The sequence below is a fragment of the Lacerta agilis genome, chromosome 2 (genome assembly GCF_009819535.1).
Source record: "Lacerta agilis isolate rLacAgi1 chromosome 2, rLacAgi1.pri, whole genome shotgun sequence".
NCBI classification, from domain to species: Eukaryota; Metazoa; Chordata; class Lepidosauria; order Squamata; family Lacertidae; genus Lacerta; species Lacerta agilis.
In genome coordinates, this window is record NC_046313.1 from 101,174,877 (window position 1) to 101,197,203 (window position 22,327).

General features: G+C 47.1%; 1 protein-coding gene across 12 annotated transcripts in view; it reads right to left on the reverse strand.

The window, feature by feature from the left end:
- Positions 1-22,327, reverse strand: part of USP19 (ubiquitin specific peptidase 19) — a 42,373-nt gene that overhangs the window by 14,019 nt on the left and 6,027 nt on the right. For 4 of the 12 annotated variants that reach the window (XM_033141384.1, XM_033141376.1, XM_033141375.1 and 1 more), the window contains exons 3-17: positions 17,065-17,121; positions 15,397-15,525; positions 13,558-13,691; positions 11,681-12,055; positions 8,847-9,099; positions 7,397-7,553; positions 7,189-7,260; positions 6,341-6,474; positions 5,691-5,905; positions 3,977-4,175; positions 3,727-3,860; positions 2,448-2,606; positions 2,200-2,310; positions 1,725-1,835; positions 1,209-1,310 (exon numbers count right to left, since the gene is read on the reverse strand). In XM_033141384.1, the coding sequence (XP_032997275.1) occupies positions 1,209-1,310; positions 1,725-1,835; positions 2,200-2,310; positions 2,448-2,606; positions 3,727-3,860; positions 3,977-4,175; positions 5,691-5,905; positions 6,341-6,474; positions 7,189-7,260; positions 7,397-7,553; positions 8,847-9,099; positions 11,681-12,055; positions 13,558-13,691; positions 15,397-15,525; positions 17,065-17,121 (2,342 nt within the window). The remainder of the gene's footprint in view (positions 1-1,208; positions 1,311-1,724; positions 1,836-2,199; positions 2,311-2,447; positions 2,607-3,726; positions 3,861-3,976; positions 4,176-5,690; positions 5,906-6,340; positions 6,475-7,188; positions 7,261-7,396; positions 7,554-8,846; positions 9,100-11,680; positions 12,056-13,557; positions 13,692-15,396; positions 15,526-17,064; positions 17,122-22,327) is intronic. The other 8 variants (XM_033141387.1, XM_033141385.1, XM_033141386.1 and 5 more) reach the window with 6 other exon arrangements.

Genomic DNA, 22,327 nt, shown 5'->3' on the forward strand with positions numbered 1-22,327 from the left:
CCTAAAGTCCTCCCCTCCCCATTTCAGCAAAATTCCTCCAACTGCTGATACCATGCACATGTTTCTACTCTCACACACACATATGGTGCTGTTTTCGCTACACAAGGATCCACTTGGAAAATGTTCATTATTACTGTATAGGTTTGTGCTAGTGGCAGTAAAGCCTCATTAAAACAGCACTGTGTCAGGATGAGGACGGGGTGGGGTGAGGAGACAGACAGACAGACATAGAGCTGCAAAAAAGGGAGGTGGTGGGGAAGGAACGAGATCCTTTTGTGCATGAACAGAATAGGAGGGACTCTCTGGGTTGAGTCTTTAGAGTCCTAGCTTAGCCTGGAACAATAATACAGTCTTAGATTTGGTGAGTAGGGAGAATTGAGAACTTGCTGGTGGGAGGAAGAGGAGGAGGAAAAAGGAGATGAATTTGCGGCACTTTTCTAAGAAGCAGGAGGTATTTGCAGCTCAGGTTCATGCAACGGTAGATACATATGCTGCAAGGATCCAGTTTAGACTAACTCCCTAAGTGTAAACATACGGGAGGAATGAGGAGTGGATAGACGGTCATTGTCTCCATAGGCACCCTCCATAAACTCATGACAATTCCACCCCCACCCCCCCTTGCCCCATCCAACAAACAAGATTTTGGTCCAGGTCTTGTTAGACACTCCAGAGTTTATTCCTGGTGTCGCCTAGTACAGATTAAGTCTTGAGTGCAGCGCCATTTGCTCATTTATTTTTAAGCAAAAAATATGTGTGCAGTCCCAGTGTAATGCATGCCACGGCTACTTAGGAGGTGGTGTGTGTGTGTGTGTTTGTAATAATCATGCACAGCCTGGTGAAAGGTAGGGCTCTGTGTTGATGACACTCAAGCATAATTCTGGAGGTTATAGGTAAGGGATCCCAATGAGGTGTCCAGACGCGAGAGCAAAGGAAAGGAGCCAAATTTTGCATATTGATTGGAAATTTCCTGCCAAAAACCTTGGGCTGCCAGGTCACTAGGTCTCCTGTATACATAATGGCTCTCTGGTACCTGGCCTTGCCTTGTGTTGTGAAAAGGACACTGCATCCACAGAAAGAAAAAGCTCCAGAGGTGATCTGAATGCAAAGAAGCTTCCATTCAGTGAACAAGCCTCACTGCTGCCAAGGATCCTTAGAACCACAACTTCAGCAGCATTCAGACACAAGAAATCAGCTGGGCCATGCCTCACCTCAGCCAAGCGCAGGTTATCAGGAGTCACTCGCACGCTATGGGACACAGAGTCTAGCACCTCCATGGCAGTGGAATTCTCCTTGCTGATGCTCACCAGGAACTGTTGGGAGAAAACATGTGTTGGGGTGTGTATATCAGGGTGTGTATCCCTGCCAGTCTTCCCTCCCACTCCCTGGTCTCATTAACATTTACTCCATTGACAAAGTAATTCCTGAACTGCACCAGGCTTACCTCATTGGATTAGCCAACCAATCAAAGCTGTACCCATGGTGTGCCTACTTTCACATGCTCTCTATGCAATTTAGACATATTTTGAGTTGAAGCACGTGAAACCTGCCCCCGACACATATTGCTTTGCCTCTCGAAGCAGATGTTATTTCCGCTGGTATGTCCCACTATGTTTCAGAAATCTCTAAAGCTCAAGGCCGCTCGTAACACAGACACTATTCTGAAGGCCTTTAGAGCACAAGATAGAGAGATTCATCCTGGGCAGCTGGGATGCTGCTGCTCTTACCTTAACAGGTTTCTTGTGCGGTTCCCTCGCAAAGTAATAAACCGTCAGCACTTTCTGCTTTTGGGGTAGGGGGACTGGCAAATAGAGGAAGGGATCAAACGTGATGGACACCTGCAAGCAATAGGATTTGGCAGTCAATCAGCGCCCCCTGGACATAATGCACTGTGCTGGAGGCACTGGCAAACCCCAGAGATACAGAAATGGCGAGTCCGGGGCCAGAGGGCAGCAACCAAGGAAGGAGGCAGCCTGGTAAAGGTGTCAGTAGCAAAGGATCACCAAAGTCCTTGATGGCAGGCTACATGGACCGTGGAGCAGAGGATATGGTCCAAGCTAGCGAATAATTGCCGTAAAATGAGCAAAAACCACCTCCCGCCAAGCTAGTGGAGGAAAAGCAACTTTAGATGCAGGCCATGTTGCCCCGCAGAATGCTCAAAGCTGCAAAGCAACCAGGAAACCCAACGAGTTGGCACACTACCTTTGAACACACAGGGCACACTAGCTTGGACTTGTACTGGCCCTGGAACAGGTCCACGATGAAGGAGTCGTTCCTCATCTTGTGCCGTTTCCAGGCCTCTTCAGCAACAATCTAGCAGTCAAAAATAAGTAAATAGCAGTGAGTGAACAAAAGCAGGGGTGAGCCAAGGTCCTTCAGCCTCAAGCCTAGCCAAGGCCTCCCAACTTACACTGGGCCATCGTATATATTATATATATATATATACTTGCCTCATCAGGTCGTCCATCTGAATCTACCGTTTCAGTGTAGGGCTTGCTATGAATTCGGTTCAGGTCCTCATGGAGCCCATCCAGCAGAAAAGCCATGAATTCCTGGGCATCGTGTTGAGCATAGCCTGTAAACTGGCTGGCCTTGCTGGCCACAATCGCCTGCAGGAAGAAAGCAGTGTCATGAACAGCCAGACACCTGTACGGCATGACTGGAAGGAATGTTCTGCTGGATCAGGGCAAATGGCCATCTAGTCCAGCATCCTGGGTTGTATCCAGCTAAGCTCTGCTCAGAACAGACCCAGTAAAATTAATGAACCTAAGTCAGGCAGTCATGTCTATTGACTTCAATGGGTCTACTAGCATCGGATACAATCTCCTCTTCTCACAGTGGCCAACCAGGTGCCCAAGGGAAGCCCACAAGCAAAACCTGAGGACGGCGGAACTCTCCCCACTTGCAGTTCTCAGCAAATGGTGCTCCCCTTGTTCTCTCAGGACTGGAAAGAGGGGCAAGTGCCAAGTGAGATGTGAATGGGCTCAAGAGCTATATGGAAAAACAATAACTACCAGGACAAGTAGCTTCAGAAGTGTGCAGAGTCCGGATTAAGGTTTCCTAAAGCCCAGAGGCTTCCATGTATTTTAATCTCTGTTGGAAGCTGTCCAGAGTGGCTGGGGAAACCCACCCAGATGGGCGGGGTACAAATAAATTATTATTATTATTATTCCTCCTGCTTGAGAATCTAAATGGTTGCTGGTGGCATCCAACGATCCAAAATAATTTCCAGCCAGAAGGCACAAAAATGGTTTGTGCTTGCTTAATTTATCATTATTAAGTTCCCAAGTAATAAAATGCCCTTTATTCCAACACACAGGGGTGTGTGTGTAGTTTTTATACACTGCGACCCATGAAGGATCCCCCCTGGGGAGCACTGGCCCACCCTGTAGCAAGGAGAGCAGATAAATTTTGCTTTCACTGCCAACAGTGCTCCCCAGAACAGCAGTTTACTCGGAGCATATAGTAATTATAAATACACATGGAAGAAAGCAAGTGACGCTCTAGTGGAAACTATTAAAGCTGTTCCCTGCCCCCTAATGACCCCCAGCAGCTCCCAGAGAATCAAGCTTGCTACAAACTGCACAGCGCAACCCTAAGCAGCTTCTTGGTCACAAGCACTAGGAACCTGCCTCTGCACAGCAAAACTACATAGGCATGCGTGGAAACACACAAACAAACACACGCTCATCCTCTCAGCCTATATATGCTTCTGCAGGGATACCTCACCTTCAGCTTGGAGGGCTGGAAGGCGTGGTGTGTGCCTTTCCAAAGTGCCCTCAGCAGCACTGCAAAGCCGATAGCCAGGCGCCCCCCAGTTCCCAGGGGATTGTTGTAGTTGATTTCGGACTCGAAGGAGTGATCTACAGGAGTGTAAGCAAAAGAGAGAGAAAAGGTGATGGAAGGTGTAAGGTGAAGGCCAACCATGGTACCCACAGAGACAGGTCCAGCCCCGGTCCCACTCTGAGATACAGCTTACCATGAAAGAAGTCCCGCAACTCCCGGGTGTTGGAGAGAGACTGAATAACACTGTTCATGAAGCAGGTGTTGCCCAGGTTCACCAGCCCCGTGAAACCTGGCAGGCACACCTTCTTGTCCTCCTCTTCCTCCTCCTCCTCCACGCTTTCGCTGCTGACGGGGCTGTGAGTCATGGGTGGGACCATGCATGTTGGCTTGGGCTGGAGGGGAAGATGCTAGCACAGTCAAGGAGGCAGCTTCCATTGGTTGCAAGGCTCTCTGCCTTGCCCAGAGTTTCTATAGGCTCTGCACGCTGGATTTCTATGGTCACCACCCCAATTTCCCCCTCCTCTCTCCGGCACAGAAACCCAGGCCTTGCTCACATTTAACTTTTTTAAAAATTCATTTATTATTCATACACAGAGCAATTCCCCAAAATGGCTAATCCACCCTAATTAGAAAATCGCATATATGCTCTTTGTTCACTGGCATGGACAGCAAGAATCACACCTATATGTGGAGAGTTCAGCCTTATCAGTTGCATACCCCCCAATTACCTGGTGCTGGAGGTACCGCCCTCGTTTCTCTGTAGAAACTTCCCCAATGGAATTTACCTGCCCACTGTCAGAACACAACTGCTGAGATAAAATGCTGGACTCAGCCCAGAAATTACTGAATTCATACTCTGCATTACTTTTGATTTTCCTTTAACTTATGTAAACCAGTGCACTTCCTATATGCCAGGCATATCCAACTCCCAACAGACTGATCTACTCCCAGTATTAAAAAAACTGGCAGTGATCTACCCATTGTCATTGGAGGGAGGAGGAGCGTGCATGGGGTGGGTGGATTGCCCAGAGTTGTTGACATTTTTTGGGAAGGATTGCACAGATGTTTTTTTAGCTCCCCCCCCTAACTTTTTATACATGATAAAGATCCCATAATCTACCAGGATCAGCTGGGGATCTACCACAATCTACTGGTTGGACACCCCTGCTATATGCTAAAAGCAAACACATTCTCTGAATGCCGATCCTTATGTATCCAAACAGCAACAACCATGCAAAGCGTGAAGGCGCCCTGAGATTTACAGAAGCGCAGAGAGTGCTTTTAACTTGATGGCAATGTTCCTTCCACCCCTGCCCACCCCCATGATTGCTCACGTGTACATTCACATGTCCAAGGAAGTTATTAACAGCCTTAGCTACAGACACTGCCTCCCTGCCTCCATCTTCAGAAGTTTGACTTTTCCCATATCCCTCCTGGCTAGGAAGAGGAAGAGGTGTGTGTGTGTGTGTGTGTGTGTGTGTGTAATAGTGTGTCCCTTGCTGGTGACAAGCTCCCTGCCTCAACTTGACGCAAGGTCAGGAAATTTCCTTGCACTCCCCCTGGTTCAGAGGCAGTGCAGGAAACGGTCCTTGCCTGAATGGCTCCCCTTATGCTGGAAAGGAGAAGGTCTGGAAGGTGCAGTTTCAGCTGGCTAACAGCCAGCCAGATCTCCACCTTCAGGCACCAAATAGAAAAACAGCCATTGGGCTATTTCCATCCAAACAGCAGAAACACATTGTCCCACCCACAAGCAACATTTTGTTGCAACTCCTCACTCCTAACTCATTGGCCGTTGTAATAACCCGCGCAAGGTTCAAACCCATTATAATCCAAGTAGTTCCTGCCTTCAGCCCACCACCTCCCCCGATAGCGTGTCTGCCTGAGCCGCACAGGCCAGAAGTTCTCACCGAGGGGACGAGTGGTTCTTGCTTCACTGGCACATGCTCCGTCACTGTCCGAGCGGCTACGCCATCCAGGCTGCTCTCCTCTGCTCGCGGCTTCTCCTTCTCTACCACTCGTGCCTCCTCCTTAGTGGACAGCGGGTGCTGGTTACTTCCAGGTTGGCTTTTATCCAGGGGAGTAGGGCCTGTTGGCATGGCAACCTTCGCACCACCCACTGCACCTTAAAAAGGGGGAAAAGTAGGCTTGCGGTTAGCAGCACATGTGCACCGAGAGGTGAGCGGCGTGCTTCTCATTGCGCCAGCGCCAGGACGGTTGCTGTGCAGTGAGCCCTGCTGCCCTTCCTTGCTTAAAAAAGAAACGGTGGGGAACCTGTTCTGGATTCCAAGCAGACACCACAGCATCAATCCTCTTTCACACCCTCAATCTAGAGCTGGTCCTTTCCCCAAGTAAATGCTGATCTCAACATCCCCAGCCAACAACAGCATTCATTTCATACCATTTCTATAACTCCCTTCACCAGAGGATCATAGAGGGTGGTTTACAATCACAAGGCAGTTCACAAATAGTAACAAGTAGCCATACTAATAAAGAGTATCTGACGCTGAAGCCCCAGCATCCTTGCCAAACCTCAAGAATCCCAACAAGGCGAGCTCACAAAAGTCAAGGTGCAGACCTCGTGCGGCAGGAGCCTCGAGGCCCCCCCAGCGCTGACTGTGCCGCTTCTTCAAGCAGATGTCGATGCGAGCGGGGGTGAAGTTGTACGTACACTGGTCTGGCTCTATGAGGTTCCTGCAAAACAAGGCAACCCAACCAGGGATCAGAGAACAGGAGGCGTAGACCTAACGTAGCATTAAGGATGTCTGGGCATCAAAGAAGAGCGTAACACCCACTCATCCCATTACATAGGAAGGTGGGAGGGGGAAAAACCTTCTCCAAAAGGGATCCCCATGCTAAAGGTTGCCCACCTTATTACAATTTCTGGCACAGTAAGGAAAGAGGGAACAGGAGAGTGCACCCACTTCTCCAGCGCAGAAGTAAAACTGGGAAGTAGCAATCCAGCTTGCACAAGTTCACACGCTTTAGACTGGGCTGTCTGGTAGTGTGTGATCAATACGAAGGCTGCTTCTTGTGCCACAGAACAGAAAAGTGGGTAGGAGGCTTATTCAGATTACGATGCAGGGACAGCTAGGCTGTGTTATGTCTGATTGCTGGTGTGTATTAGCAAAACAAAAGCCATAGCAAAAGACGACAAAGAACCCCATTTAAAAAAATCTACAATATCATCACTATGAAGGGAAGAGCTATCTGAGCAGCTCTTCTGTCCAGTGTCCCAGGCCTGGGCCCCCAGTGTAAAGTAATATACATTGATTTCTAATATACTAATTCACAGACTTTAATTCAGAAGGGAGAAGAGCTGTGTCAGATTGGTGCTGGATGTGCAGGTGGGGAGGAGCAACAGAAACACTGTCTATACTATTAGCGCAGAGAAGGAAAGTCTTATACCTGAGTTTCACTTGCCACCTGAATACTGTATGAGAGCCACAATCTGGATGCAGTCGCAGGAAGTTGACATCACTGCAAAGAGAGAAAGAAGCTCAGGCAAAAGAGACAGACAGGAGCCATCCCCTCCCCACTGTCAATCCCATCTTACTGGCAAAGTCCAGTTCTGGGAAGGAAAAGCACTTGGCCTCTGCACCAGGAGTTGCCATACCTCGTCTGGAACAACAGTGTGAAGTCCTGCTCCCGAAAGAGCACCCTGGACATCTCCTTGTGAATCTCCTTCACATAAACGTGCACCACCATAGAATCGTTCCCTTTCTCATACGAGTCGTTCTTCACAAACGTCAGATTCACTGTGGGCTCTGGTTCTGTGAGGGGGGGAAAGCAAAGGCAATGACAGTAATAGAGGTGCTCTGAATAGCGCCTCTGCACCATCCTTAGCAACAGCAAGCCAGAGAAATGTGTCCGAGGAGCTAGAGAGCGCAGCATGTGACCTAAATTCTCAAATAGGGTTTGTCTCTTGGGGTCAGGTAGGAGGAGTTGGAAATAGATCAACCAGACATTAGTCTGCAGAATGCACCGGAGTGGCGTGCACTTGAAACGTTAAAATTCAGTGTCCAAAAATTAAATTATGCAACTTATATATCTTACGCAAATTTACATAAATTGTTTAGGCTTCTGCCAATCACAAATTGCAGCAAAGAGCTATGCAGAGCACAAGACCCACGTCTCCCATGCCATTGCGAACAATTACACTGTTCCACTCCTATATCAATTTCTGAGATTGGCTACATAACGCCCAGTGGACAGATCATATACCAAGCTGGATTACAAGTCCATCTAGGCTGGTACTGTCCACTGTGACCAACAGCAAATCTCAGGCAGAGGCTTTCACAGCCATGGCCTTTCTTGCTGCCTGAACAATTTCAAGCCTAGGCTAACAACTTGTTTTAAAAATAAAAACAGAGCTTTTCAGGATGCTGAATTCTCCACCCAATTCTGATGTAGTACTTCTTGTGAACAGCTCAAAACATAGCCCTTGTCAAATGCTATTGACATTGGATATTTGTTATGAGAAAAAAGAAAACCAATAAAAATTATATATATAAATATATAGCCCTTGTTCACACCTAAACGTAAAGGGACCCCTGACCATTAGGTCCAGTCGTGTCCGACTCTGGGGTTGCGGCGCTCATCTTGCGTTACTGGTCAAGGGAGCCGGCGTACAGCTTCCGGGTCATGTGGCCAGCATGACTAAGCCGCTTCTGGTGAACCAGAGCAGTGCATAGAAACGCTGTTTACCTTCCCGCCGGAGCGGTACCTATTTATCTACTTGCACTTTGACGTGCTTTCGAACTGCTAGGTGGGCAGGAGCTGGGACCGAGCAACGGGAGCTCACCCCATCGCGGGGATTCAAACCACCAACCTTCTGATCAGCAAGCTCTAGGCTCTGTGGTTTAACCCACAGCGCCACCCGTGTCCCTGTTCACACCTAGTTCTTGCCTAATAATAACAACAACAATTTTATTATTTATAGTCTGCCCATCTGGCTAGGTTTCCCCAGCCACTCTACAGAAGGTAGGTCCCACTGCTATTTCATAAACCAATTCAAACTATTTCTTAAAAGGGTGAGCATGCAGGACCCCCACCCCCTTCCTCACCATTAGCAACAGCCTCAAGGGCATCGTTGTCTTCGGACCAGCCTCTTTTCTCAGTGTCCCTGGATGGCGGAGAGGAGGAGAGGCCTTCGCTGAAGGCAGAAGCAACTTCTGGCCCCTGTGGAGTCTCAGAGGAACTGGCTGGCTGTGGAGCCCTCTTCTCTGGGCAGGGCCGAAGTTGGGGGGGCAATGAGTCTGCAGAGACTGTAGGCAGCTGCTTTTCCACGGGCACTGACACCCTCTCCAAGCTGTCAGCCTAACAAGGTAGGGAGAAGAGAAGGCACCATCAGATGCAGCGACAGCCACTACAAAACATGTAATCTGAGGCATGCCACAGGGACCTTCTCCTATAAAATTATGTGACGTATGACTAATAGAAAAGAACAAAGATTGCAGCTGTAGTCCATGGGGCCTCTATGGGTCAATATCACCAGTGTGCAACAGGCACCTGAGGGGTGGACTGCAATGCTTAAGGGAGGTGCCCAGGACACCTATGCAACATGCTAAGGAACACGAGATACAGTTGAACTGGGAGACTCTTATTACCACCAAAAGCAGTGATGAGGCAAGTAGCACAGAAGAACTAAACAAATTCAAGGAAATGGACACTGCTTTTAGTGAAGACTGCCATTCCTGGGGCATAGCCATGCCTTAACTCTCATTTGAATCCCGTCAGAGGTATAAAATAGTACCGTATTGGTCCAAATATAATACACACCTTTAAAATTCAAGGCTTATTTATAATAATAAATTTATTATTTATACCCCGCCCATCTGGCTGAGTTTCCCCAGCCACTCTGGGCAGCTCCCAATCGAGTGTTAAAAACAATTCAGCATTAAATATTAAAAACTTCACTAAACAGGGCTGCCTTCAGGTGTCTTTTAAAAATAGGATAGCTGCTTATTTCCTTGACATCTGATGGGAGGGTGTTCTACAGGGTGGGCGCCACTACTGAGCAGGCCCTCTGACTGGTTCCCTGTAACCTCACTTCTCGCAATGAGGGAACCACCAGAAGGCCCTCGGCGCTGGATCTCAGTGTCTGTGGTGAACGATGGGGGTGGAGACGCTCCTTCAGGTATACAGGACCGAGGCTGTTTAGGGCTTTAAAGGTCAGCACCAACACTTTGAATTGTGCTCGGAAATGTACTGGGAGCCAATGCAGATCTCTCAGGGCTGGTGTTATGTGGTGCCGGCGGCCACTCCCAGTCACCAGTCTAGCTTTCACATTCTGGATTGCAGTTTCTGGGTCACCTTCAAAGGTAGCCCCACATAGAGCACATTGCAGTAGTCCAAGCGGGAGATAACTAGAGGATGCAACACTCTGGCGAGACAGTCCGTGGGCAGGTAGGGTATTTGTGGGTGTGGCCCGCCTCCTGGCTCTATCGCCCTGAACAAGGGGCGGGTGGTGCCCAGTTCTGAGCGCAATGCACACCTGCCTCTGACACTTCTGCCTCCTGGCACTACCTCACCAAGCCAGTGCCAGGGGAGGCTTGGGAGTGGCGGGCAGGCTGTGTGCCATTGCCCCACGCTCCCAGGCTGCTTCCTTGGGGAAGGCTGGACAGCTTGGGGGAGGCTTGGGAGTCATGGGCGGGCGGCGCGCCGTTGTCCTGCGTTCCTGATGGCCCTCCTGGGCAGGTGTTTCTGCAGCCATATCATAAGGTCATGAATATAAGCCACACTTTAACTTTTCCAGATCGGAATTTGGAAAAAAGTGCTGCTTATATTCGGGCCAATAGGGTAATAATAGTAATAGTAATAGTAATAGTAATAATAATAATGATACTAGGAATGAATGCATTTATTCATTTTCTGCCCTTTTGCTTCATTAAACACCTGGAAAAGACTTTCTGCACCGTAGGATGCAGTTCAGTACTCGTAACCATTGCTGCACCACAGCTCTTGCACTATGGCATCTTAATTCAGTAATCGTAGCAATCAGAAAGGGCAAGAAAGAAAGAGCGCCAGCTCAGTTTACCTACAGTCAAACTTGGTCATTTCAAGTCCCTTCAGCAACAGGACATGTGAGCCTCTTGGGTGGGAAAGCAGTTAAAACTTGGAAGGCTCAAGTGAAATCCCTGTTCTCAAAAGCGAAAAGGATAGCAAGCCACAAAACTGGGGCCAAGTGTCACGAACTCCATGGAGACATCTTGGCAGGACTGGTCTGAGGGGGGGAAGAATGGGAAGAGGGTGTGGAGCCTGACACTGGAGAGGGGGCCAAGCAGTCTTGAGAGTATTCAGCTGCATGGTGGGGAGAGGTGCCAAGTGGTTTGCTGGGGAAGAAGCACCACCCCAATGCCATTGGATGGCCCATCTGATTCTGCCTCCACTCTGCCTTCAGCTAGTGCTTCCCTACTCCAGGGGAGGTGTCTGAATCTAGGTTGGACAGTGAGCAGGTCGCGCCGACCCTGCCCCTGTTTTCCAGGGACACGACATTGGCTACACCAACAGTGCCCACAAAGGAAGAGCCAAGGGGACATATCATGCGTTGACAAAACACCTTGTATCTTGGAGTTCTATGTTCTGAACTCCAGACATGTGCACCTGCATCTATGTTTAGACTGTGCTGTGAATTTTAGAACAAGGCCTTTGGCAATAATCGAGGAAGAATTCCAGTAATGTGTCTACAAGTGGAAGCAAGGATGGCACACCTGCTTTTCTGATAAGCATCCCAGAGTCTCCTCTCCACAGGGACAGACCACAAAGCCAAGCCTGCCCTTTCTTTGACTGATGGGAGGAAGGATGCTGCCTACTATTTCCTTTGCCATAGGGCTCAACGGAAAAAAAACAGCAGCTCCCAGCCTTGAGCCATGCACACCCCTCTCCCCGTGCTTCTCACCTTTAGGTCCGGCAGGGCATCGCCTTGGGCTCCCTTGTCATTTTTCGGGTTGCCAGCTTTCCCACCGAGTCCTGTGCTTCCCAAGCTGCAGCTGTTTCCTTCCTCCTCGGACAGGCTAGCTTTGACACCCACTGCCCTTTTGGCACTAGGGCCAGCTGGCAGTCCCGGACTGGCTGGGCTCTTCCCTCCTGCAGCCTCGTTCCTCCCAGAGCCTCGCTTTGGGTTAGAGGGCTCCCGTTTGCCCCTGGATGGCTCCGCTGTGCTGTCAGGCTGGGGCTCCTCAGGCACCTCCACCACAGAAGGGTTTTTTTCTTTGCCATTCTCCTTACACGCAGGCCTCTTCGTCTGCTCCCTTGAGCCATCCTTGCAGCGTTTCTGGAACAATTTTTTAAAAGGGTAAAAATGACTATATTGAGTTAGGGAGAGGAGCAGGCTCCTTTCAGACTGAACTTAATGGATGCAGCCAGACATACACTTGATCTGCTTTTTGCATGCTGGATCAATTCCATTAATTGGGGGGGGGGGGCTTGTAGTGAATCCGTTGTTTTGAGTTATTGGAAGCCTGCTGTGACATTTCTGAAAAGGATAACATCACTCAGATTTGAACGGAACAGGACACCACAGAGCAAATACTGAGGTGGTGTCCTGAGCATTGCCTGGTCCAATTGTATCAGATCAATTTCAATTATTGTAGCCCAGTGGTGGAGGCAGGGTGCTTGTAAGGGTTTGGGTGATCTGCTATTCTCTCCACCTTCCCTGTAATGGCTTATAAAAGCTAGCCAAGGAGGAATGCCTGGATGCGTCCGTTGCCCTTAAGGAGGAGGTATACCACTGCCACTTTTAAGGGAGCTCCCCAGTTCCTTAAGTATTGAATAACTATTGCCCAGTTGAAAATATCCCCTTTGGGGGCCAGTTGCTCAAAAGGGGTGGGGAGATTCAACTGCAGGCATGCTTGGGAGAAATGGGTTACCAGTAGCCATTTCAATCTGGTTTCAGGCCCGGGATTGGGACTGAAACAGCATTAGTCACCCTGGTTGTTAGAAAAGTGTTGAGGGTGCGGGTGCAACTCTGTTAATTTTTCTTTACCGCTTGGTCTCTTTTGACCACGGTATTCTTTAGGACTGACTCCGAGGGTCAGGAGCTGAAGGCACTGTGTTGGAGTGGTTCCACTTCTACCTACAGAGGCATGTCCAGGGGGTGGCAATGAGGATCCCCTGCTTGGTGCCACGGGAACTGACACGTGACTGTGGAACTCCCTGCCTCTGGATGCACACCTAGCCCCAGCTTTGCAGGTATTAAGACGACACACAAAGGCAAAAAATTTCGGCCACACTTTCGCAAACGTTTGATTGCTGTTAAGGATTTTACCAGTTGTACTACTGTTTTAGTGATACATTATTTATGAGTTTGGCCAAACTGCGAGAGGCAGTGAAGGATAGGCGTGCCTGGCGTACTCTGGTCCATGGGGTCACGAAGAGTCGGACACGACTGAACGACTGAACAACAACAAATTTATGTATGTATCTTACTGTTGTATTACGACGTAAGCCACCTAGAACCCTTTGGTAAAGGGCAGGTAATAAATGTGTTTAGTAAGTAATGAAGAAAATAATAAATGTGGCCCCTTTGCTTACAGGAAACAGATTTAGGCTGGCCATGTACCCATGGGTTGGGGACTGTTTGCCCAGAGTCACAGCAGCTGTTGCAGCTCCCTGCAGTGTATCACTGCCGAACCAACCCTCAGGGGTCCCTTCCAACTCTAAGATTCTACAAAAGGGTAGTCCGGCTCTCATTCTACCTATCCTTGCTGGTTTCAGAAAAGGCTGAGCTACGGAACAAAACCCCACCTGCACGTTCAGAATAAGGCTGAATCTTACCAAAAGTGAAGCCCAAGTGTGCAACGGGATCTTCTTTTGTAGCACCAGCTGTAGGATATTGCCCTTCTTGTACTGGACTTTGCTGCAGGAGCTCTCAATCTCCTCAAATAACTGGCAGCTCCACTCACGGCCATCTAAGGGGGGGGGGAGAGATACGGCACATACAACAGTCTTTCGGCTGCATTTCACTCCCCACTCCCCCCGCCAATAAGACAACAGAGAGGCAACAGCGAATAGTGCATTGAAGGCAAAAAGGTTCTAGGTGCAACCTCTGACTTCTCTAGTGAATGCCCCTCAAGAGACCAGGAATGACCTCTGTCCAAAACCTTGGAAACCCACTGCTAGTCATTACAAGATAGTATTGGGCTAGATCAGGCATAGGCAAACTCCGGCCCTCCAGATGTTTGGGACTACAATTCCCATCATCCCTGACCACTGGTCCTGTTAGCTAGGGATGATGGGAATTGTAGTTCCAAACATCTGGAGGGCTGGAGTTTGCCTATGCCTGGGCTAGATGGTCTGATGTAGTGTAAGGCAACTTTGTATGTTCACAATGTTTTTGCCAAGCCACAACTGGATGAAAACAGAAGCACACCTGTGCTGACTTAACCAGAATAGTGTTGCGCTTGTCTCATGAGAAAAGGGCTTTTTGTTTTTTCTTTTTTTAAATATTTACAGTTCTACAACATTTTGCATTGGGGTGAATAATGTTTCATACAGTAACGTTTTTTTAAAAAGACTTATGTTGTACTTTTTTTGCAAGGGATTGAAAAAGAAGGGCTGGGACTCATGGTCAAGCCTGAAGAAGCGAGCTGAGAGCCATAGAGAATAGCAAATAACTATGCCAAGTGAAATCTATTCCCTGAGAGCTGGCATCTCGACCCAGACTTTTACTGCTTGCTGTGTGTTGAGCATTTAAAAAATACACACACCAAAAATACTTAACAACATGTTCTCAGACCTGTTTCTGCAGCTCTGGGACATAAAGATTTCTAAAAATGAAAACACAAGTCTCTCAGGATCCTATACAAACTGCTGGATCCAACAATAAATGCCACATTTTGCTCTTCACTGCACAATCAGAACACATGTTACCTGTTGAATCTTTATCTACCACTTCTTGGGCCTCTGTGGGAGTAAGACTCTTTCCCCTTAATTTGCTATCATGAACAGTTATTCCACTAAGAAGCCCTCAAGCTTGGGGGCTAGGGGTTTTAAAACTGTGGCATTCAGTGCTGAAGCAGATGCTAAATGAAGCCCAAAGCATTACAAAAAACAAAAAAAATCCCTAAACTGTTCCCTTTGACCCCACCCTGCAAAGAAGCAGTCCTTCTAGCCACATGCAGGGTTCCTTCCTCAGTTCCTTCATCATGAACTACCCTGCAGGAAGGATACATTATTCTAGGCACCAGTTACCTTCACTCACCATCAAGCTATGAACCAGATAATGTCCCCCAAGAGAAGGACCCAATGTCCCTTTCCTGGAGGTGCTCAAATGGTTCTCTTGGCAGATTGCTTGCTTGTTAACCTCAGGATTCCTCAGAGCCCAATTTTCAGTCACTCTTTACCCATAAACAGAGGCTATGGTCTTCTGACTCCTGGTAGGGCTGAAACCTCAAGCCCCTGCATGCATAGACTAAGGACAAGTAGGCTGCTATTCTTGTTCGTTGATTCTTCCCTTCCCAGCTTGGCACAGCTTGGAGTTTTGCTTTAAAGAGGGCAACTGCTGCTACTGTTCACCAAGAGCAAAAGAAAAGGAGCAAACAGAAAGAGAGAGAGAGAGAGATGCCCAGCCAACTAAGAGCTAAAGGAAAAAGAAAGAATGTCTGCATCACACACCAGGTAACTTGACAATGCAACTGGTGTCTGTGAAAGATGTATCCACTTCCTCTCCCTTCAGGACTCCGCCGCCCAAGTTCAGCTTCACAATAATTTCATGAGCATTCTGCTTCCAGTCCAGCAGCAGGTCTAGGAAACAAAAGGGTGGGTGGAGGGTAAACACAGGATGTCAGTCTCTCACTTGCTGATCCAGAAGTGCAAAGTGCCAGAGTGACCTGTTAGCTCATGAATGTGAGAGTCCAGGACTTGAAGCAGAGTTAGTAACAGAGTGTAAGTTTGCAGCACTCCTACGGCATCATAACCAACACAGAAATCGTTGCCACACAGGATGGTAGGAAGACAGCTACGAAAACTCTTCTTAAACGGATCACATAAAAATGTGGAGGATATTCAACAGTGGCAACAAGCCATTGCAGCCAAAGGTACATTCTCAGTATTTAAAAACAGTGTGTTACAGAACTGTATTAGGAGCTGGTGGAATACAGTAACTTAAGCATAAGCTGTGAGTCAAAAGCTGTTCACAGTTCACCTCAGCCATGAAGTGACCAGGTGGTCCTAGGCATAGCTGTCAACTTTTCCCTTTTTTAAAGGGAAATTCCCTTATTCTGAATAGGATTCCTCGCAAGAAAAGGGAAAAGTTGACAGCTATGGTCCTAGGTGCCATTATCTCTCAACTTCAGGTCTGTAGCACAGGAAAAGCAATACTGGCTAACACCGTGCAGGACGGTTATGAGGGTTATGGAAAACATGTATGTGAATCACTTTGAACACTCTAAAGTACTATATATATATTTCATGTACGTGAGTATGAGATGCTGGAAATTAATGAGATGGATTATCACCAGTATGCCCCATTTGTAATCTGCCCTGACTGCAACCTACCCTATAGCAACTGTCAGTTATTATTTATTTATACCACTTTTAAACAAAAAGTCCTCAAGGTTGTTCACATGGGGAGAGGTGGCCTATAAATGAGTTTCAATAAAGTTGTCTCAGCAGGGATGGGCTTTCACACATAGGCCTTGAACTAAGGACCAGACTCCCTCCCCTTAGGCCTGATTATCCATGCCGGTTCTGGGTGTCTTGAGGAGCAACATCCTCCTTGGAGGAGAGTCTGTTCTCTTCCAAGAATCCACACTTGGGGCATGTTTGTGAGATGCGGGTGCCCTCTTCCCTTGCGAATGTCCGTGATGGTTCTCAGGATGACATGGTGCTGAGCTGGCAGGCTCACTGGCATGACCCTGTCTGGCAATTCTTGAACTCTCCTGCACGCCCCACTCAAAAGCGGAGAGGAATATGGCTGAACACCCATCATTTCCATGGGAACAGAAAGACACAGACATGCTTGAGGAAGCAGTAGCTGATGCTCTCCTGTGACATAACTGCCATGCCCTCTGCTGGCGAAGGGCTGGTCTTACCATGTGCTTCTCATGCCTCAAATGGGCCAGCATCAAGGTCGTTCCCTCCTTTTGTTCTTTACGGCAGTCAAGGTCCCACAGCTTGTTAGGCTGTTAGATTTACACAGCTTTGTTAAGATCGCTTGTTAAGGAAGCAACCCTCAGGCCTGAAAAGGAGTGGGGCAGCCACACAGTGCAGACAGGCGCATCAAGGATAAATAAGGCGGCTCAGTACTTGTGCCCCCTGAAGTCATGCACCCCTGCGACTTACCCTCCTCCGACTCCCTCTGCCAATTGGGCTCTACCGGCGCCAGGCCAGGGAAAGGCTCTAGTGATCAAAGAAACATAGAAGAGGTGTGTTGCTTCGCCATGAGCAGCTGCTCACTGCATATGCACAATGTACCTCTCTGCTGCTCCTCACTTTGGAATAGGTCCTCCACAGGTTAAAGCTTACTTCTTGGGTTTTTTTTAATCACCACAGTCCTGCTGCCTGGATAAGGAACTCGCACACAACCAAGAGGAAGGCAACGGCAGCAACACGCAGAGGATGGTAACAAGTCAAATAAGGCTTATGAAATTGTCAATTGTTGTGGTTCCCTGGCCTGCAGCAACAGGTCCCATGTCACCTCTTGGTCAATGCATGCAGGAAAGAAGTTTGTGTAACATTTGCACAAGGATTTTCAGGGTGGCATCCCCTGAAGCCCTCCCCTTTGGCTCAGGTCAGTTCTTCACCTGCCCCACACCTGACATGCTGTATGAAATCGGATGTAGCGCAAGTGGGTGTGGGTTGACTGAAGTGGACTTGCGGACCAAATGGGGAGGTTTGGCAGGCCCAATTAGTTCTGTGGATCAGAGGTTCCCCACCCCGGTTCTCTACAGACAAATAGCAAGGCTTCCCTCACCAGCAATTGCTGCATTAGATTATTGAGAATCCCAGCTTTCACTTTCAAAAGGATATTCTGGGCTTCAAAACTGCAGGTATAAGCTTAAAAAAGTAAATGCATTTTCTACCAAAAAACAACAACCAACAACAGACCACCCCCTCTGGAACTGCACGGATTGGGTGCACTCACTCTCCCCCCAGAAACTTCATAAAGGCCCCGTTTCTTCCCCACAAGTCCCTTTCCTTATAGACTATTTTAATAGTTTGCAAATAAAAAAAATGCCTTATTATGGTCTCGGCCTGACTCACTGTGGAGACTTTTTTCGAGACTAAACAATGTTGTTAGCCTAGATTCCACTGGCCTAATGATTTTATTCCAAGGACATGACCTTGCAGAATTTAGTGCTTCAGCTTGTGTGGAATTTTGGAAGGTGAATGTGAAGTGCAACATCCCCATGATGTTCGGCAAATGATAAATACATACTCATGGGGAATAGTCCTCATTTTTAACCCTATAGAACCAGGGCAGAGGCTGACTGGAGGTGGATCTTCCGTCAAGCATGAGCCTGTGAGAAGAGGCACATATCTACAGAGGCAGAGTTTAAACACTTAGGACATGCCTCTGTGCGTGGAAATTCCCTGGCAATTTCAGCAATCCAGGAAAGTGGAAGTGGCGAAAACAGGGAAAGGTTCCCTATTTACTTCTGGCTGACAACCAAATCTGCATAGCTGGAGAAGGCTTGAAACACGAGAGGGAGGCTGCTAAGTAAGTGGGGAAGATAGATGAACGTGCTTGATATATTGCCATATTTAAAAAGAGACAGGCAATTCTTAGGCCTTTCTTCACAGCAAGTTGGCCATTGTGCCTTCCACCTTAAGTTCAGCCTTGATTCACTGAATTAGGTGTGGTAGGATTCTGTGCAGAGAGGAAAGGTATTTGAGAGGCCAAAAAAGTCTGAACTCAGCCACTAAAGACAAACCCTTGGAAGTTTTACCATATGAACCTTTCTAAACTATGTCACTTTCTACAGAACTAATTTGCAGGTGGAGGTTATAGTGGGAATCACTGCACAAAGCCACTGCTGGTGAAATAAATGTGCCAGCTTTCAAGCTCCTCAATTCTTCCATTTGGTAATTTGCAGTTGTATATTCTACGTTGTGAAAAATTCTGTGTAAGAGTCTGCTCTGCACACTTCAACACAAGTTGACTCAATGAAGGATTTCATTGCACCAAATATTTTTTTTCATATTCATCCAAAACCAGCATTGGTACTATTATCTATATTCTAAATACTTAATTTTTAATCACTTATCATGAAAAATGAACACTCTAGCTTGTTTCTTTATGGAAGAGAGAGCTACATATAAACAGCGATGCAAACCGAACTAATAATTTAAGATGGAAATCACTAAACCAGCCTAAGCTGGCTGAACATCCAATTGCCGTAATAACCCAGTAAGAAGATTTACAGCAAGAGGAGTTGATGATTCATTGCTATGAGTTCTAATCTGCTCTTCCCCTAACTGAACTTATTATTAGAACAGTGGTGCTGTAAGGTAGCTTTTATCTAGACCAAAGAAAGGCAACTGTCAGCCTCAAGACCTGTTCTTTCCACCACAGAAGGACAATAATTAGCAGCAGTAATAAGTTGGTGCGCTGCATGTTGCACCATGAGAGATAAGAGAATAATGTCAGACACAATCAACCACAATTAGTGGCAAGCTGCCTCTCCTTTAAGGGACAGCCTCCTCAAAAACAGCACCTCCAAGTATCACCAGCAGTATTACTTGAAATGTTAACTGTTGTACATCAAATGACGATTAATCCATAATTAAATTTACTGAAATTGTGTACATCATGGGTAGGCAAACTAAGGCCCGGGGGCCAAATTCAGCCCAATCGCCTTCTAAATCTGGCCCGCCGACAGTCTGGCAATCAGTGTGTTTTTACATGACTGGAATGTGTCTTTTTATTTAAAATTAATCTCTGGGTTATTTGTGGGGCCAGACTGGTGTTTTTACATGAGTAGAATGTGTGCTTTTATTTAAAATGCATCTCTGGGTTCTTTGTGGAGCATAGGAATTTGTTCCCCCCCCCAAAAAAAAATATAGTCCGGCCACCCACAAGGTCTGAGGGACAGTGGACTGGCGCCCTGCTGAAAAAGTTTGCTGACCCCTGGTGTATATGGTCACCGGTGACACCTGTCCATGATCACAAGGAACAAAGGAACAAAGGTGGAGCAGGGAGAGAGAGAGAGAGAGAGAGAGAGAGAGAGTGCTTTCTCTTATAAATATTTGGAGAGAGTGGAGGAGATAGTGAACGGAAAGGTGTGTACTCGTTTTGCAAGCTGCCAGTGTCCAAGACTTCCACAATTTGCAAAACACTTGGGTATGCAAGAGAGCATTAAGCAAGAAAAACAGCCCTTAAGGCTGCAACTGTGCATTGAGCTCAGGGCACAGAAGCAGGCAGCTGGTTCTGGAACAGTGCATGGCAAAGCCTGAGTCATATTATATCCTTCAAAAGAAACTGCCTTGAGCAACACTGTTAAGAGCTTGACTTTCTCTCTCTGCGTTGGCTCCCTGCCCCTTTCTAGCTTAATTTATAGCAGTTGACCATAGCACAAGGCTCTTCATCGTTTCTTCTCCTCCGTCTCCCAGACATACTCACCCTTTACGAGTCATCTTTAATCTTTGCTCCCTTCATCTACTGAAACCACAGGTGGGCAACTAGTGATGTGGATTTCCCATAAAATTTTGAATCGGAAACCTCAAATTTGCATAAGGTGATTTTGCATCAGAAATTATTCTGATCAATACATGCATATTGTGTAGAAAACATAGATTTTTAAATTGGAATATTTCTTTAAAAAATAAAGTCATTAGCAGGCACTTCCTTTATGTTGTTTAAATTTAAGAAAAAAACAAAGATTCTGAAAACTGTTGACTCACAACACAATCTAGCAACCCGAACAACTGAGCATGATATGCTGACTTGCATAGTTTGCTAGGGATAATGTCCCAAAAGACATAAAGTACAATTTCAGAACTGTCAAGCTTGGCTAATATTGCCTTTGAAACTGGCACCCATACATTGTTGGTAATGAACTTGTGAAATGGATACTTTCCAATAGAAAAAACAAGCAATGGACAATTTCTGCTTTCAAAAAATTTTCCACCTCACATTGCTGTGAGCAACTTGAAAGTTGCTTAGACACCTTCACACTCAGCACACCAATCAAATTTGGCAGGCTGCACAGAGCATGATTTGCATGAGAAAGGTGCACTAGGATGGCTCTCTAGGTGTGCCTTCTCTCTCATTGCAGCTGTGCTCCCTTCAGTCCACCAAACAGGTTGTCAGCTCCTCTCAGCTGGGGTGTAGGGAGTGGCCCAATGGAATCACTGCCCACAACATGCCTGTCCGTCCCCCACCCCCAGCAGCCGATTGCTGTTGGTAAAAGCCAAAGAGCTTTTCCTGGACACAAGGAATAGGAGAACCACAATGGGATCGCTGTGATCCTCTTGCTTGCCTCCTTTGGAGCTCTGTGTGCATTTGTGCGTGTGCATGTGAAAGTGTATGCCCCCTCATCCACTGCCCATCCCCAATGAATTATTATTACTATTTGTTTGTCCGTACCCCACCCATCTGACTGGGTTGCCCCAAATGTAGCTGTTGGAAGCAAACAGTTTGCCTACTCCTGATTTATACCCGTGTCTCTTGTGCTGTGATCCTTTCTATTCCTGGAGCAATTTTCCCTTCTGCATTTGCCAAACCCACTGAGCCCACCTTTTAGAGCTCTCTTCCATTCTCACCTTTTCAGGAAGGTCTTTCTTGGACAATATCAACACTCATACACAACACCTCCATGCCATCTGTTTGCTCTGCTTCCACATTTAGTGCAGCCTATCATACTTGGGCTGTATATTAAAAAAATCACACAACATGGAACACTTTGTCCTTCTCACTTCGTTAAGCAACTCTTAAAATTATGCTTGTTAAGAGTGGCTGCAGGGTGACTTAATTCCCTCAATGTGAGTGATAGGTAGAGTGGGGATTCAAATTTATTACAACCGTGGCCATGACATCCACAACACACCTTTGAAGCACATTCTTCCCCCAAGGAATCCTGGGAACTGTACTTACCCCGTACAGAGCTATAACTACTACTACTACTACTACTACTATTATTAACTTAATTAAATTTGTATACCATCCACTACCCTTAATAAATAATAGTTCCCACAATTATTTGGGGAAAGCTATGTGTTTTAAATGTATGTATTGTTTTAACACTCGATTGGGAGCCGCCCAGAGTGGCTGAGGAAACTCAGCCAGATGGGTGGGGTACAAATAATAATAATGGGTGTGACTTTGGCAACTGGCAGATGGCAATGACTCCTGACTAATTGATCAACAGTAAAGTTATGGTCTTGTGAGCATAATTCGACTGTAAACATTTTGCGTAGAGATGGTGTCACAGCTGGGTTCTGTGTAGCACTTTCTGGCAAGTTTAGCGTACTTTGTGCACTGAACAAAAAGTATGTAACAGTGATATTGAGGAACTTTACTAGTATTTTTCCAGCCCTGGTCACTAGGTGTCCTGAGTCCTTTTGAGCCTTAACTTAAGGTACTCCCTCCATTTGCTCTACAGTA